Source organism: Cygnus atratus, chromosome 3 (genome assembly GCF_013377495.2).
Source record: "Cygnus atratus isolate AKBS03 ecotype Queensland, Australia chromosome 3, CAtr_DNAZoo_HiC_assembly, whole genome shotgun sequence".
Lineage (NCBI taxonomy): Eukaryota > Metazoa > Chordata > Aves > Anseriformes > Anatidae > Cygnus > Cygnus atratus.
The window spans coordinates 83,566,713-83,583,239 of record NC_066364.1 but is presented as its reverse complement, the minus strand read 5'-3'; the positions used below and the strand labels follow the sequence as shown (position 1 = coordinate 83,583,239).

General features: G+C 44.5%; 1 protein-coding gene across 1 annotated transcript; it reads left to right on the top strand.

Annotated features, from left to right (window-relative positions):
- Positions 1 to 1,825: 1,825 nt before the first annotated feature.
- On the top strand, positions 1,826 to 14,507 carry HNRNPU (heterogeneous nuclear ribonucleoprotein U). Its single transcript, XM_035557345.2, has 14 exons — positions 1,826 to 2,800; positions 3,427 to 3,538; positions 3,662 to 3,735; positions 6,038 to 6,177; positions 7,572 to 7,671; positions 8,717 to 8,829; positions 9,247 to 9,510; positions 9,739 to 9,858; positions 10,337 to 10,465; positions 10,837 to 11,005; positions 11,539 to 11,778; positions 12,242 to 12,444; positions 13,693 to 13,764; positions 14,143 to 14,507. The coding sequence occupies exons 1-14, from the start codon at positions 2,056 to 2,058 to the stop codon at positions 14,194 to 14,196; spliced, it is 2,535 nt and encodes an 844-aa protein (XP_035413238.1). The 5' UTR covers positions 1,826 to 2,055; the 3' UTR covers positions 14,197 to 14,507.
- The last annotated feature ends 2,020 nt before the right edge of the window (positions 14,508 to 16,527 follow it).

Genomic DNA, 16,527 nt, shown 5'->3' with positions numbered 1-16,527 from the left:
GGTAACGGGAGTATAAAGCAGTATGAGTGTGTTCCTGAAGTAGGCAGACATGACATTGTTTAGGAATGGGATTACATGTGAGGATTCCAGCTCTAAGATGAGGCTGATTGAGGCCATTTTTTCCAACAGAGGTGCTGTGAATGTGTGCAGATGTGCTAATTTAAGGCATGATTCAGGATCCAAAACTGGTTAAAAGAATCTACCAATCTAGAAAGTTTGCTATGGTGAGGGGGATTATCGGTTTAGTTCAACGACGCTCTTCTAGAAACATGGCTCAACATGTGATCTGTGCCAGATCAAGGTTTCAATGTAGGGCTCAGAGATTCAGATAAAATGTCATAAAGACTTAGTGTTGCATGTTCTGTGTAAATTTTTTACATTTATAAAACAAACACAGAGGTTGGACAGGCAGATGGCATCTAAATTAACGCAGTTTTCTGTAAGCTTTGGTTATAAGTCATCTTGCAATATTAACGAGATAAACCCTAGTTTTGTTCCCACCTTGGCAGAACAGCAGCATCAAGAAGTACCTCAGCAGACTGGTTTAGATAGCTCTTTTGTGAAGAAAGGTAATGGTTTATATCTGTGCAGCTAGATTAACCTTCTTCTGGTACTTGTGCACTCTTATACTTTTCTTTCTCTACTTAGATGACTCTGACCTAGTAGATTGAGATAAAATCACCAGATTGCATTCATACTAAGGGAAAATTTATAATCTGGACATACTGCATGAGGGAACTCTTCCTGTCTCTGTTCCAGCAAGACTCTGCGTAGTGATGGGTTGAGCCAACCTTGCAAAGTGAGTCAGGTTTCCTCCAAAGGGATCCAGCCTGACTGAATGACAGAGCAGTGTGTGTGCGTGTGTTTAAAAGAGCACTTACCTTTAAACAGAGACTTCCTCGTCTCTCCTCCCTTCCTCTCGGCTGCAGGTAAATATAATTTGTTCTGGTTCAGAAGGGCATGTGACCTGTACCAATACAAGGCAACTCCATACCTTCAGTAGGACTTCATACTTATCTTTTAGTTGCTTGGCTTGCTTTTTTTTATGTGAGTGAAAATTAGCTTTTTGTTCAGGTTCCCTACGGAAGCAGAATTGTTTCAGTGGTGCCTTTTTGTTCGCCTCTAGTCCTCTGTAGTGTTTCTTTTCAAGCAACTTTTGAGTAAATTGGAAAAATTCAACCACTGAACAACTTTGATTGGGCTGAGGAAAGGCCCAAAGTGGAGGGAAAGATGGGAAAAACCGAGGTGTTTGGCTGCAGTTGGTTATCTGATCAGCTCCGTGCTGAGCTGCCTAGTGCTTCGTGTGTGGTGATGAGTTAACGCGCTGGAAATACCTTTGTTAGCCCTGCGGCTTGCAGAGCAGCTTGGTATAGTTACGATCTGATCTATGCGTGCCTCTTGCTGCTGCAGCCTGCGAGGAGATGGCTGTATAGCTCTACTTCTGTCCTTATGTAACCGCTTTAACGAGGTTGGACCCGGGTGGCTGTTTCGAGGAGCAGCCCTCACTTTCAGCCCCCTTTCGCGGTGCCCTGTTCAGGCCAGGCCTGAGCGGGGTGCGAGCTACGGGGCGAGGAGCTGCCCTGCGTGTGGGGGCGGCCAAGAGTGCCGGCTTTAACCCGGGGGGGGGGGGCTGCCCGGGGGGCGCCGGCAGCGGCAGGGGGCCGTTTCGGCGGGGGGACGCGCGGCACAACATGGCGCGGGTGCGCTCGGGCGGGTATTTACGGTAGGGGGCCCGCGCGGGCGGCCGTTACGGTAGCGGGGGGGGGGGGAGGGGGGAGGAGGGCCGACGTGCGCGGGGGCGGGGCGGGCAGTGCTGCGTGCTCGGCCCCGCGAGGCGCGTCTCCCTCGCGAGCTCGGTGAAAGGATTTGGCGCCAGGCGGGTCCGCTCTGCAGCTGCCGCAGCCGCACGAAGCAGCCCAGCCGCGCCACCCACCCACCGCCGCCCGCCGCCGGGGCCTCGGCTCACAGCAGCTGCCGCCGCCGCCAGCCCGAGCCCGCCAGCCCGAGCCCAGAGCCGCCCGCGCGCCGCCCAGGGATCGAGCCGCCGCCGCCGCCATGAGCTGCTCGCCCGTGAACGTGAAGAAGCTGAAGGTGTCGGAGCTGAAGGAGGAGCTGAAAAAGCGGCGCCTCTCCGACAAGGGCCTCAAGGCCGACCTCATGGAGCGGCTCCAGGCCGCGCTGGACCAGGAGGAGGCCGGCGGGGGAGGCCCCGCCAGCAGCGCGGCCGAGCCTGGCAACGGCAGCATGGAGGGGGAGGCGGCCGAGAGCGGCGGGGGCGCAGCGCAGCTCCGCCAGGCGGGAGGCCCCGACCAGGCCGCGGCCTCCACGGCGGAGGACGACGACGAGGAAGGGCTGGAGGCGGCCGATGGCGACGCCATGGAGCTGGGCGAGGAGAACGGCGAGCGGGCGGGGGCCGGGGGCGGCCCGATGGAGGAGGAGGCGGGCGGCGAGGAGGAGGAAGAGGAGGAGGAGGAGGACGAGAACGGCGACGACCAGGGCTTCCAGGAGGGCGAGGACGAGCTGGCCGACGAGGAGGAGGCCGCGGCCGGCGACGCCAACGGGCACGGCGAGCAGCCGCCGCAGCCCCAGCAGCCGCAGCCCCAGCAGCAGCAGCAGCAGCAGCCCCCGCCGCTCCTCCAGCCGCGCGGCGCCGCCAAGGAACCCGCGGCCAAGAGCGCTGGCGGCGCCTCGGGCCCCCCAGCGGCGGCCTCGGCGGGCCCCGCCAAGCAGCAGCAGCAGCAGCAGAAGAAAGCGGAAGGCGGCGGCGGCGGCGGCCGCCCGGGGGCTCAGGGCGCCGGGGGTGAGTGAGCGGCGGGGGGGGGGGGGGGGCGGCCGTTAATTCCGCCTCCCTCACGGGGGGGGGGGGGGGGGCGGCTTCCGGGGCGCGCGAGGAGGGCGCGTGGTGCCCCCCGCGGGGGGGGTGGGGGGGGTCCTCGAGGGGCCGTTGGGGAGGGGGCGGAGCGTGAGGGGGGGGAGGGGCGGCGGCGGGGCCGCTGGGGCGCGCTGTATTGTGCCGAGCGGCGCTCGGCGGCGTGACGTCACTTCCGGCCGGGGCGCCGCACGGGATGGCGTCGGGGAGGCCGGGTACAATGGGGGCGGGGGGGGGGGGAGGGAGGGGGGGAGGAATCCCGGCCCCGCGCGGGGCTCGCGCCCTGCCCCCGCCCGCCGGAGTGAGGCGCGCGCGGGCACGATGGCGCCGCGGGGGGGGATGGGGGGGGGGGCGGGGGGAGGGGGGAGGGAGCGGCTTTCTGTGCGCGCGCCTGGCGCTGCGCCGCCACCGCCGGGGGGTGGGGGGGGGGGACACCGCGGGCTGCTCCCATCGCTGTGCGCCTTCAAGCGGCGCCCGGCCGCCGGAATCCCCTCCCGGGGCTTTGTCCCCGATGAGAGGGGCCCTTTGTGTGGGTAACGGCGGCCCTTCCCCTACAGGAGATGCCAAGGTGGAGCAAAAACCGGGAGAGAAGAAGAGGGGCGTGAAGAGACCACGGGAGGACCATGGCCGTGGGTATTTCGAGTACATCGAGGAAAATAAGTACAGCAGGTAAATACGGCTTCGCTGCTGGGCACCATCTTGTGAGCAAGAAGTAACGTACACGTACTCCTGACAACACTGTCTCATGCTATGAAAATACACCTCCCTTTAATCTTCCTTCTCTTTGTTCAGGGCCAAGTCCCCTCAGCCACCTGTTGAAGAAGAAGATGAGCATTTCGATGACACAGTAGTTTGTCTTGATACTTGTGAGTAACCATGCTTCCCTTCAGTCTGGAAAGATAAAAGTGTTAGGCTTTTAGTCTTAAAACTGCACTTCCTGAAATGCAGGGCAAGTACGTTTGTTGACTTGTTTTGCCAACATCGCCAAGTAACATAGAAATGTTTTCCATCCACTTTCAGCATCCAAAACAACAAAAGAACACATGGGTCTTTATAGTAACAGTAGTAAGTTGAGGTTTTTCCACGAAATCTGTGACATCATACAGTTTCCTGAAGAAATCTTGACTGAAACACCAAGCTAGTCTATGAACTAAGTTGGCTGAGTGTACAGTGAGCATAGATGGCACTAGAAACAGCGTGAGGAACACTCTCTGGCACATGAAATATTCGCTTCAAGAAGTGAAGGAACCAATGATACATAGGGTAGTAAAATCTGTGGAGGAAGCTTCCCACACAGTTTGCTGAGGCCCTGCTTATTTATCAGCGATAAATAAACACTTCGCTTCCTTCTGATAAATTTAACAAAATGACTTAGGCCTTCTGGAATAAAAAAGATGCATTTATGCAATCTGGGAGTTGGGGCTGGTGTGGAGGTGATTTGTTTAAACGGGGTGCCAGAGAGAATGGGTCCAGAGAACCCAGATTGACAAAAACATCCAATAAGAGGGTTTTAAGGCAGTATATCACAATAGTAGCAACATTAACAGTCTGTGACAGGGATAAACGTTTGTATTCTTGAGGGTAAGTATAAGGACCTACTACAGAATTAAACTTAGGTAATGTGCTAACTCATTGGCTTCTTAAAATGCCATGAAAGGGAACCTCTAAGCTTCGATTTTATTTGGCATGGCATGTTTCCTAGTAGTCTCGTTTTTTTTTCTTCCTGAGAAATGCTTAGAAATGCAAGGATGCATTAGTTTACAGCCATCTATATTGCTGAATGTGCCAGCAATTTCAAGCCGATTATCTTCTAGCTGCTAACTTGGTGAGTAGCCATCTCTGTGGGAGTTCCTGGTTTTCCCAATAACTGACTAGTAGCTCCTTTTGATTGTTAGATTATTATTCCTAGTAGGAACCTTTGTTACTGGATGAACTGTATTTTAAAAGTGTTGGCAGGCTGTCTGGAGCGCAGGATCAACCACGTCTTCAAGACTGAATTGTGTAGTAGTTTGGCTCTCTTCTACTGGACCGTAATTAATCCAGATATAAGAAGTTTAGTGCTCTTAAGTGCTTTTTTTCACCTGTCATGTAAGAAGGCTATTACTTGAAATTCTGTTCTCATTTGTTGCTCTAAAAGTAACCTACGCAGATAGGTTTCTATTGTATATTACTATTGTTTGGTTTTCATGCAACAAATTAGTATTACAAAATACAGAAAAGTGTTAATGAGAACACTTGAGTCACAAACACTGTAGCTGTAACCAGAGATGGCTTTATGCAAACAAAACAAGATCTCGTGCATGAGAATTACCAGTAATACCGGGAAGACTGCATTTTAGTGCATGTGCTCAGGCACCATGCAGATTTTGTACTAGGGCAGAAGATAGTCTCCGCTTCCTGATCTTACACCTTTCTTATAAATATCAAATAGATCTGGAGTTAGTTCTGTGGATTCCTTGCCCTGGGGAATTCAAGTGCCATGTCCCGCACCTCATGTGACCGTTTTGCACTGTCATTTTGAAAGCTGCTAGGACATTAGAAAGTTGACGCTGCTGCAGCTTTGAAGATAGCTGTACAACAAAGGTTCTGTGCAAGGTTCCTAGGATTCTCCTAGAATGATGAGTGAATTCATACTGTAGATGACATTTCTTGAGTGAAACATGTTCTGTTGTCACATTCTGCATGCTTAACCTATTAGCACTTAACTGACTTGATTTTAATTGACTTAATCTAATTGGACTTGCTAAAGGACTGTATTCACCAAAGATGGTACTACTTTCAATACTTAAAATTCTTGCGTTTGTACTTACCTATGGAGCTGCCCTTAGGTTTGGGCATGAGGGATAAGGCTTCACAAAACGGTGCCTAGCAAATAAGGAGCAAAGACAAAACAGTGGGAATTTGGTGATAGAGCATGGTAGTACCTTGAAAATCAAATTTGTTGTTAGTTAGGTTTCCCCAGGGTTTTGGCTGAACTTCAGACTGCAGCTTTAGGCGTGTATTCATTTCTTTTCCTGAAAGATGGTGAACAGTTGCCAAATGCCAGCGATTTGTCTTAAAATCAGTGGAGGTTTCTACTTGTGAAAGCTGAAATCCCCTTTAATGCGTAAAACTGGAGAGTTCTGCTTTATCTTTATTAATAAAGTAAACAATGATTTTTGTTAACAGATAACTGTGACCTGCATTTTAAAATCTCAAGAGACCGGTTTAGTGCTTCCTCACTGACCATGGAAAGCTTTGCTTTCCTTTGGGCTGGTGGGAGAGCCTCCTATGGAGTTTCTAAAGGCAAAGTCTGCTTTGAGATGAAGGTGAGTTAGACTGATGTTTTGTGGGAGACTGTTTTAAGTAATTAAATACAATAATACTGTTTATACTTGCCATTCTTTCAGTCCTCTTTTTACTTAGTTGTAATTAATTCAGGTGAAGAGAGCTTAAGAGCTTTCTGAAATCGTTCTGTCATGAGCCTGTGAAATGGTTCTCAATAGAAGATGACTTAATTTGCAAAACTGCTTCCTCTTTCGAAGGACTTCCTTAAAAAAAAAAAAAGTTGTGCTTGACCTGAATGTGTAACTTCTGGTTTTAGTTTTGAACCAAGAAGTTTACTTTGCACCTTACGCATCAGAAGTTAAAGACTTAAGACACAAGTCAGAAGTTTGCTTATGTTTTCTGAAGATTACAGAAAACTTGGATTTAACAAAAAAAAAAAACTGCAAACCACCACTTACACCAGGAAGTTGGTTAGATGACCTGCAGAGGTTCCTTCCAACCCGAATGATTCTGGGTTGTGTACACAATGAATGTGAGTATTTAGCTGGGCGTTTCAATTTTGAGAGCAAGAGTTCCCTTCAAGGGTAAGAATGGAAAAAAGAATGGAAAAGCTTCTGGCCTTACAATAAACAGATTTATTCCCTTACCAGGTTGGAGCAAAGCAGGATGCACAAACCTTGATTTGGGGTTTTAGTGCTCTTAAAGCCTTGCTTGTGTATGCTGTGTGTACACACGCTTACTCTGTTCTCTTCCTCCAGTACTGTGTATTGCCCTGTTCACTTCTAAGTCAGCTTGGTTAAGGTTTCGCCTTGGTTACCTGATTCAAATACTTGTGGAAACTGGTGGGATAGTAGTCAGTTTTTCCACTCAATTTGGTGAAATTTGTTTAAAAGAAAAAAAAAGCTGGTTGCCAATAGATTGCAGTGCCTTTGGGTGGGATTTTTGATTCTAGTTACGTTGTTTGGAAGCTGGCAACTTGCCCAATAGCTCTGTTTACTGTGGAAAGGGATGAGTGCAATATTTTTCCGTATCTGTCTAGAAAACTGTTTTCATCTAATACCACACTGTATTGGCAAAGTAATTTACTGCTAATCCCGAAGTTCTGGTCTTTTTTTCTTTTACATACAGAAATTTTTGTAGACTGCAATTTTAATACAGTGTCAAGGATTGAGGTTTTTGGCTGCTAAGAGGGACTGCTATGAGTAAGATCTCTGAAGGTGTCTGTTATCTTGCATCTCCATCAGGCGAGAGATGGGAGTGTTGAGCAATTGGTTTGTGTTTTCACAGACTTACGCATGTCTTACATTTTTGTAGACGTTTATTCAGACTAGGCCAAGATTTAACTAAAGTATAAAACTTTTGGATGTTAGCATTGTTTCCATTTTGTTGGTGTTTTTAAAAAGTACTGCATAACTTTTTTAATGAATTAAAATAGGTTACAGAAAAGATTCCTGTTAAACACCTGTATACAAAAGACATTGACATACATGAAGTGCGAGTTGGCTGGTCACTGAACACAAGTGGAATGTTGCTGGGTAAGACTTAAACATTCGGTTACTTCTCTGTATTGTATATGTGGTTGTAATCTGTAGTCTTTTTTTTTTCTTAACGGGATAGGAGAAGCTTAGTGATTTTAATCCATGTATTCTGAAAAGTGGTCTCAGTTTGAATCATTCTGAGCGTTGTGGGAGAAAGTTTTATTACCAGGACCAAGCAAGGTTAAGTGTTCAAGCTTATATAGGAGGATATGATTTGAGTTAATTCTTTCAGTGGTCAAGTGTGGGTTGTGGAGAACATTCGTGGAGACCTGACAAGGTTAATTATCTCCTTTTCATGTAATGTCATAAATAGGAAGATTACTTTTTGCCTTTAAAAAAAAAAATGTATAAAGCTACATGATTACATTATTCTTTTGGAGTGAGGGAAGAATTCTCACTTCTAAAAGTAGCTAGAACAACGAACAACAACTTAATTAGATAAATGGGAACAGATAATTATGGTATTTTAATACCTGCTGCTGAGATGTCTGTGGGAAGTGCATATGAGTAGGGATATTCTCATAGCAGCAGCTTTCTAGTTACTAAAGTACTTAAGTTCCACCTGAGTTCTTGTGTTTGACATTTGCTGTTAGCTTGTTCCTTGCAGCTTCATCCTCAGCTGTCCCATAGGCTGAATGTCTGCTAAACTCCCTTTAAAATGGGGAGGGGTAAGTGCTACTGGAGACTTTAATTCAGAAAGCCTTTGTGACCAGCTGCATTACAGGTATACTGGTGCATAAAAAGGTCTTCAGAGTTTAAAAATACTTACTCTTGTCTTTAGTGTTTCAACTTCACGTCAACATGAATGTGGAACCAGTAGCATAAGGCTCTGAAGACAAGGGTGGGGGAAATGCTGCTGTTCAATCTTAAATTGAGCGTTGAGTACTTAAATGCAAGAATGAGCCATAGCTCTTTTGGGGGTCATAACTTGTTTTAGCATCAATTAAAAACATGCTGGAAAACAGTTCCTTTAAGTAGCTGTAAAATGACTGCATTTCTAGGTAAAAATGCATGTTAAAATAAGTTTACATTTCTTCTTCAGGTGAAGAAGAATTTTCTTACGGATATTCTCTAAAAGGAATAAAGACATGCAATTGTGAGACTGAAGACTTTGGTGAGAAGTTTGATGAAAATGATGTGATTGGATGTTTTGCTGTAAGTTTTCTCTTAAATTTTCTCTTGAGTAAGAACACCCTTGCATTTTCAGGCTGCTTTGTGGGAGGCAGTAAATGAAATCACCAAAAACTTGGAGCAAGACAAGCTGCTTAACATACAGGGAGGAGGTGGAAATAGCATGTATAGCCAACAGTTGCTGCTCTCAACTTTTTTCATATTCACAGGCAATGTCTTCTAAGGTTTTAAATACTTAGATGTTAAGATCATTTTAAGAGGAGATGATCAATATAAGAGATCATGATCAATTTAAGAGAGGAAGCCTTTAAGGATTTACTTCATGATATAAGTGGTTATACAAGTTAAGTGAATGCAACTAGTATAGTGAAATGGCTAATGTGGCTTTTACAACACGAGATAGGTGTCCTTGTGCAAACTAATGCTTTGTCTGCAAAACAGAACTTTGATGGTGATGAAGTGGAACTCTCATATTCCAAGAACGGACAAGAGCTCGGCGTTGCATTCAAAATCAGTAAGGAAGCTCTTGATGGGCGCCCACTCTTCCCACACGTTCTCTGCCATAACTGTGCAGTTGAGTTCAACTTTGGTCAGAAGGAGGAACCTTACTTTCCTGTACCTGAAGAGTACACCTTCATCCAGAAGGTCCCCCTGGAGGACAGGGTCCGAGGACCAAAGGGGCCTGAGCAAAAGAAAGATTGTGAGGTAAGTTTCTTATTTTATCTCAAAGTCTTTGAGGCAGAGATGAACAGAAGCGGTGGAGTTTAAATATACTGTAACAGAAATTTTCCTTTTTTGCTTGGAGACTTTAATACTTGGTGGTGTATCCCATGACTCTTTTCCCCATACTCAATTTCCATTACACTTGCTAGTCTTAGTTGCATATTAAAGATTTGTGAACTAGTATCTCAAATACAGAACCTGTCGTAATAGGTGGTGATGATGATTGGCTTGCCTGGAGCTGGCAAGACTACATGGGTTACTAAACATGCAGCAGCAAATCCTGGGAAATACAACATTCTTGGGACAAATACTATTATGGACAAAATGATGGTAAGTGATAATACAACCTTTTGCATGTTGGTATGTTAAAGGGTTGTTGTAAATCCAAGGTCTTTGGCTGCCAGGGGATTCTCTTGGATCTAAGAAATTAAAGAAGCAGATGTTTGTGACTGCTAGTGACCACTAAGTCATCTGTCTTGCTGAGCTACTTCTCAGCAGGATTCTGAAGCTTTTTTATTGTTGTTGTACTGTATAAGAAGTTTAAATACCTCCATTTATTTGTCATGGTCCTCAGAATATGCAGCTTTTTGAAGGTGATGAGCATACCTTCGATTCAGCTGCATTGATTCACCTAGATTCTTTGTTTATAAAGGTGTACAGCTTGTGAAGGCTTTGGGAATTTCAGTTACGAGTTTGTAGCTGTGGCCTTAACCTTTGAGGCCAGATGAGAAGAGCACTGAGTAAAACAAAATTTGAACCATGCATATAAGGACTACTTTTAAGGACTAACTCTGGGAAATCTCTGTAGGTTGCAGGTTTTAAGCGTCAGATGGCAGACACCGGAAAACTTAACACACTGTTGCAGAGAGCTCCACAGTGTCTTGGAAAGTTCATTGAGATTGCAGCTCGTAAGAAGCGGAATTTCATTTTGGATCAGGTAGAAGCTTCAGTAAAAAATTGTTCTGGAATTTTGTTATAGGCTCTAGCGTAGTAATTAAATGGGATTAAAGTTATGTTGTAATAGCAGTTGTTGCACTTAACTGACGTAATACTGGTTCCGGGGGCACAAAGTTGAGATACTGCTACAAATGCTTGTCTGAACTTCTCTGGATTTATGGGATGTGGGAGGCATAGTGTTGTAACACTTGGATATGAGCTCGTAACTTTGCATTATGCAGCATCTTTATGTCCAGTTATATGTAAACTTCATTGCAAGCTCTTGTAGAAGTGAAGTCTATACACCATAAGTTGACTTCCTTAACTCTTACAATGACAGCTACGTGTAGTAAGTTACTGCATTTTTTTCAGACAAATGTGTCTGCAGCTGCGCAGAGGAGAAAAATGTGCCTGTTTGCAGGCTTCCAGCGCAAAGCAGTTGTTGTTTGCCCAAAAGATGAAGACTACAAGCAAAGAACACAAAAGAAGGCAGAGGTGGAGGGAAAAGATCTTCCAGAGCATGCAGTTCTCAAAATGAAAGGCATGGAACATAATCCTATACTGTGTTTTAGGATGCTGAGTATCTGCTTAAAGGATTAAGTAAACCTGAAATCTAAAAATTCACGTTATCTTAAACAGTTGTACTTAAACAAAACTGGAAGACTACTGTAACTTGTAGGACAACACTATATTGTGTTCCCTCTGCTGCAGTCCTTAACACTACTCATTTATGCTGATATGCTTCATGCAGATGCACAAAGCTGTCTTGGCATAAAGTGCCCTATTTAAGTGACATATTTGGCAGAAACTGGTGTTCTGAGTGGAGGCTTATAAAAGAAAAAAAAAGATATAGGCAGAATGCTTTCAAGGTTTGGAACAGTACTGGCAACTCCATGGAGACCCGTTTATTTCTTTTGTCACTCTTACATACCTAAAATGCTCAAATTACTTAACCTTGTCCCTATGCTGAGGGAATGCAGGGGGTGGGAGGCAGAATGGGAGAAAGGTGGTTAAATACAGCTTGAATTGTAGCTGAATGGAGATGCTGAATACTCAGTGTTTTTGCAATTGTAGGGAACTTCACACTGCCAGAGGTAGCAGAATGTTTTGATGAAATAATCTATGTAGAGTTGCAAAAAGAAGAAGCTCAGAAGCTCTTGGAACAATATAAAGAAGAAAGTAAGAAATCTCTTCCGCCAGAAAAGAAACAGAACACTGGCTCAAAGAAAAACAAGAAGAGCAATAAAAATCAGTTTAATAGAGGTCAGAGGGGACGTGGAGGATTCAACATGCGTGGCAACTTCAGAGGAGGAGGTGAGCCTAGAAATAAGCCTGTAAATTCTGGAGACTGTACCTGCTGTGCAAAAAAACTATTGTGCAATACTTCATTTGCAGTTACTGTGTGGTGGTAAGCTTGATTTCAACTCCAGGAACTTTTTAATACCCTGACATTTAGTGCAGAGTTAATTTTACAACTTCATCCAGGAGTTCGATGATCCTCACTTTAATGCTGTTCATGTGGTTTGAGACACAATGTCCAAGTCCCTGTTGTGGGTTTGTTGTTTGCTCGTGCATGAGACGCTATCAGAGGGGTTTCATACGCTTATATTTCTTTACTATGACCAAGTGACTTGAAATGTTTGCACTGAAATCTTTGTTCTGAACTTGGCTACGTATTTCTATAACATCATTGTGTTCTTATTTTGAACAATAATCTTCCTATAAGAAATACTGAAGACCTAACAGTGACTTGATTTGAGTGCCTTTCTCCCTGCAGTCCCTGGCAATCGTGGTGGATACAACCGGAGGGGAGGCAACATGCCTCAGCGAGGTGGCGGAGGTGGTGGCGGCGGCGGTGGCAGCAGCGGCGCAATTGGCTACCCGTATCCTCGTGGCCCTGTCTTTCCAAGCAGAGGTGGCTACTCGAACAGAGGGAACTATAACAGAGGTGGAATGCCCAACAGGGGAAACTACAACCAGGTAATGCTTTGGGGAGGGCTTAACTGTCGCTGGGCAGTGTTGTGGACAGCGCTGTGTGAAAGGCTTGGTAGCTGTGAATTGCGGCAGACTTGGTTGTTGTGGTACACTAATTCCACAGTGAGAGGTCTAGCTTCTAGTTTTGTGCACATGCCTAGAGCTCTAAACATTTGTCTAAGAAACTCGAACACTGCCTGGTAAGACTGTACCTCGGTTCTGTTAAGCTGAACGTTTTTAGGCTTGGGTTCCATTTAGCAGTTCCTGGTTCTGGGTGCTCGACAGGTAAGAGTTGCCTCTTGCAATTGATCTAGGATGCAAACGCTCAGGTCTGGTTTAGTTCCGCACCTTCAGTTGAGCTGGAACTGGGCACTGCTTGTTCTGCTACACAAGGCGTGCAAATGCCTGTGTGAGAAAGAATAGGTTAAAAAAAGGTATTTCTGTAACTTTACATTGTGCGTGAAACTTGGTATATTTTATTATTGCCTCTTCCCTCCCCTGCAAGTCCCTACCTGACCCCCAATAGCAATAACCGTTGTCTGGCCCTAGGGTCAAAGGTGTATCTTCAAGTTGAAAGTAAAGCAAGGAGCGTTTAGAGCTTTCTGGAAATAGCCTTGGAGAGAGTCTGCTTTGGTGTCTGATGTCAAACACCTATTACGGACGTGCCTGCTTCAGTCTTAACTGATGGAATATCAGTGAAAGTATTTGAAAACATAATTTTGATTACCGAAGAGCCAGCAGATGGAGCCCAAGCTAGTAAACATAGATTAGGTTTGTCTAATGCTGACAAACAGGGGAAATACTGTGTTTTATCTAACGTTTTGTGGACAAACTATTTTCAGTTGCATGACCCGTATCCTTTTGTCTGATCAGATAACATCCTTGTAACAACTACAGCCTTTCCTAACTAAAAATAGGCAAGCTCTAGTATTTTTAGTTGTCCTGGTGCAGTTTAGCAGCTGGAAATAGGGTGAGTCAAAACTGGATTAGCAGCCAGCTTTCCAGACGACTGGGAACAATAGTTTGAGCTGGCTTAGTTTTGGTGGTTTTGCCCCATGTTTTAAAAAGCAGTTGCTTGGGAGGGGGGTTTTGACATTGTTTTTGTTTTAATTCTTCAACCTAGACCTGATTCCTTGTGTTTGGAAGATGACGTATGGTACGTGATCTTCTGGTGGCAATAGAAGGACTTGGTAGTGGTGTATTTGTGAAAAATATGCACAGATATAGTAGTTCAAAACTCTTGTCCTCTTTCAGAACTTCAGAGGAAGGGGAAATAATCGTGGCTACAAAAACCAATCTCAGGGCTACAACCAGTGGCAGCAGGGTGTAAGTAATAACAACTGAACTTGTTCCTTTTCACTGATAGTTAACTTGAGTGTTTGAAAATGCTGTCTGAAATAATTAGATGTGTAATCAGAACTGGATAGCATAATCTTCTAATGCCAGGTAATATTGCTATAAATAGTTTTCTCTGCAAGGCTTAATCTGTCTTGACGTATCAAATATCAGCAGTGGCCTATTGGTCTTAATGGTATGAAGTATTTGGCTTCATGTTGCTACTGTGAAGTGAACTTAACTGTCTTCAGTTCTTTAGGAATTTGCTGCTGTTTGAGAGGACTTGAATCAGGAGAAGTGCATGTTTGTTAAAGATGTTTCTTCTGTAAGGTGTTACGTTAAAATTAACTATCTATCCATTTATTGCAGCAATTCTGGGGTCAGAAGCCATGGAGTCAGCATTATCACCAAGGATACTATTGAATACCCAAATAAATGAACTGATACATATTTCTCCAAAACCTTCACAAGAAGTCGACTGTTTTCTTTAGTAGGCTAACTTTTTAAACATTCCACAAGAGGAAGTGCCTGCGGGTTCCTTTTTTAGAAGCTTTGTGGGTTGATTTTTTTCTTTTCTTTTTTTGTACATTTTTAATTGCAGTTTTAAAGTGATTCGTAAGAGAACCTCAGCATTGTGCACGATAAGAGAATGTGTCAGTATTTCAGGGTTCTACATTTTATCTGTAAAATGTGACTTTTTTTTTACCACAACAAAAGTAAAACGTTGCTTTGTACCTGGTGTCTTTTTATTAAAGAATTTTTTCTCCTTTTTCCCCATTCCCCGATTTCTAAGAAACAGTCGTGAGTCATGTCACAATACGATCGAAATGTTAGCAACCAGATTCGTGTGGAGGCTCCTGAGTAGCCCTCGCGAATGCCATGAGATACTGTAAAGCTCCGTATTACACTCCATCCTCTCTATAAAGCTTCAGGGTGGGGAGGGGAGGAGGGGGAGGTAAAAGTTTCTGGCAATAACTAGGACTTCTTTTGTAACATTTGGAGCTCAATAAGATGCTGGGGGCAAAGAGGAAACCTGGAGCTAAATAGGGAAGGTGGAGTGTATGTAGAAGCTCTTAAAGTTGTAAAACTTTGGTTGCATTACTTGTGGAGGCTCAAACTTGTGAAGGTACACCACCATAATTTCTTTTCCATTTGTTCTGCATTTTGATTCTGAAAAGAAGCTGGCTTTGCCCATTTCTTATTAAACAAAACTTGTTGTAAATCCAGTTGTCTAATGGGATCTATATGAAGTTAGCTGTGTGTCTGTATAACTTTCCCCACAAAATACTGTATACCTAGTGTGCTTGTAGTAGTTACTCCACCATTTTGTAAGCTAATGAAACTGTGAGTCACCCATTTTATATCTAATTTTTAATCATGTCAATTCTCAAATGGGTGTATCTCCGTAGCCTGCTGATTCCTTTTTCTCTTTAAAGAAAGTGGGTGGAGAAATTTAACTCTAGACGTTTGTTTGCAATAAAATAAATTCATTTTACTCTTGTTTTGGGATTGTCGCCATCAAGGTCTAAAATCCCTTTAAGGCTATAAAGAGGAAGAGAATGTATGGAAGTGCTGATGTTGGACAGTTCTAAACTCATTACTGTGTACATGCTGAAATAACTTGTTTCTTTACAAATCTAAACTGGTGGTTGCTCTGTTAGAGATGTATCACATGTATAATCTCACAATTTAACATGGTTATGTGTGTAGGGCAAAAGTCTTTTGAGTTGCACTTGCATCATGTAAATCCACTTAAATCTATTTATTGTAAAATAGAAGCCAGGGAAGGAGTGGGGGAAGAAACCGCCCCAGGAATAGGACAGAAGGAGGGTTGTCGCGGAACGAAACCCGGAGTTGGAACAGAGCGCTTCACATTGTCTTAACTGCTATTTTGCTCAGACTTGCGCTTTTGTAATGCTGTAGTGGTAATGTTAGCTAATGATTTACTTGCATCCTAGCGCCAGGGGAGAGACATAACAGTTGTGAATTGGACTGACAGTATACATGTGAAGGCATTACTGCCAGCAGTGGGGAGGTGGGAGCGGTGTGCCGAGTGCCTAGTGGCAGTGTACAGACTAGCAGAGGCTTACCAGCAGCAGCGTAGACCTAGAGGCAGCGTAGTGTGCTTGAAACTTTCCTCCAATGTTAGTCGATTTCTTATAGTCTTTGGAAGTACAGATAAAGTTGTGTTGCTCTTCTAGCCTTTATAGCAGATGACATTGCATATTGACATTAAACATTAACAGCACCACCTCCTTGTTAATATTGCTTTAAATCATCCCTTTACTTTGAACAAGAAAAATGTAAATTGTCTTTAAAGAAGCATTATTTAATGAACTAGAAATATGGGAAATATAAACCCAACTCTGTTTTTGCTGAAATGGAATTTTCTTTAGACGAAAACAACAACATTAGTGTAATTAAATTCCATGTCCCCTCTACCTTCCTCCCAAGAACCTAACACTTTGTATGGAGTGCTGATCCTTTGCTTATTTTGGTACTCTATAGAATTATATAGTCTTAAATATAAGAGCCTACGCTTACTATGTGGTTGTAAAGCTTGTATTTTAATTCAAAAGCCTGGGATGTTTTGTTTTCTATTCAACATACGGTGTTACAGAATAATGCCACAACTGAGAGGAAGGGCTTTAAGCGTTGTACTAAGGCCATAGGAGTATGTAGTAATACTCCTGCCTGAGGAAAAGATGCTTTAAGTTGTTCAGCAATATGTGCTGTCTGGGCTCTGAGGTGCAG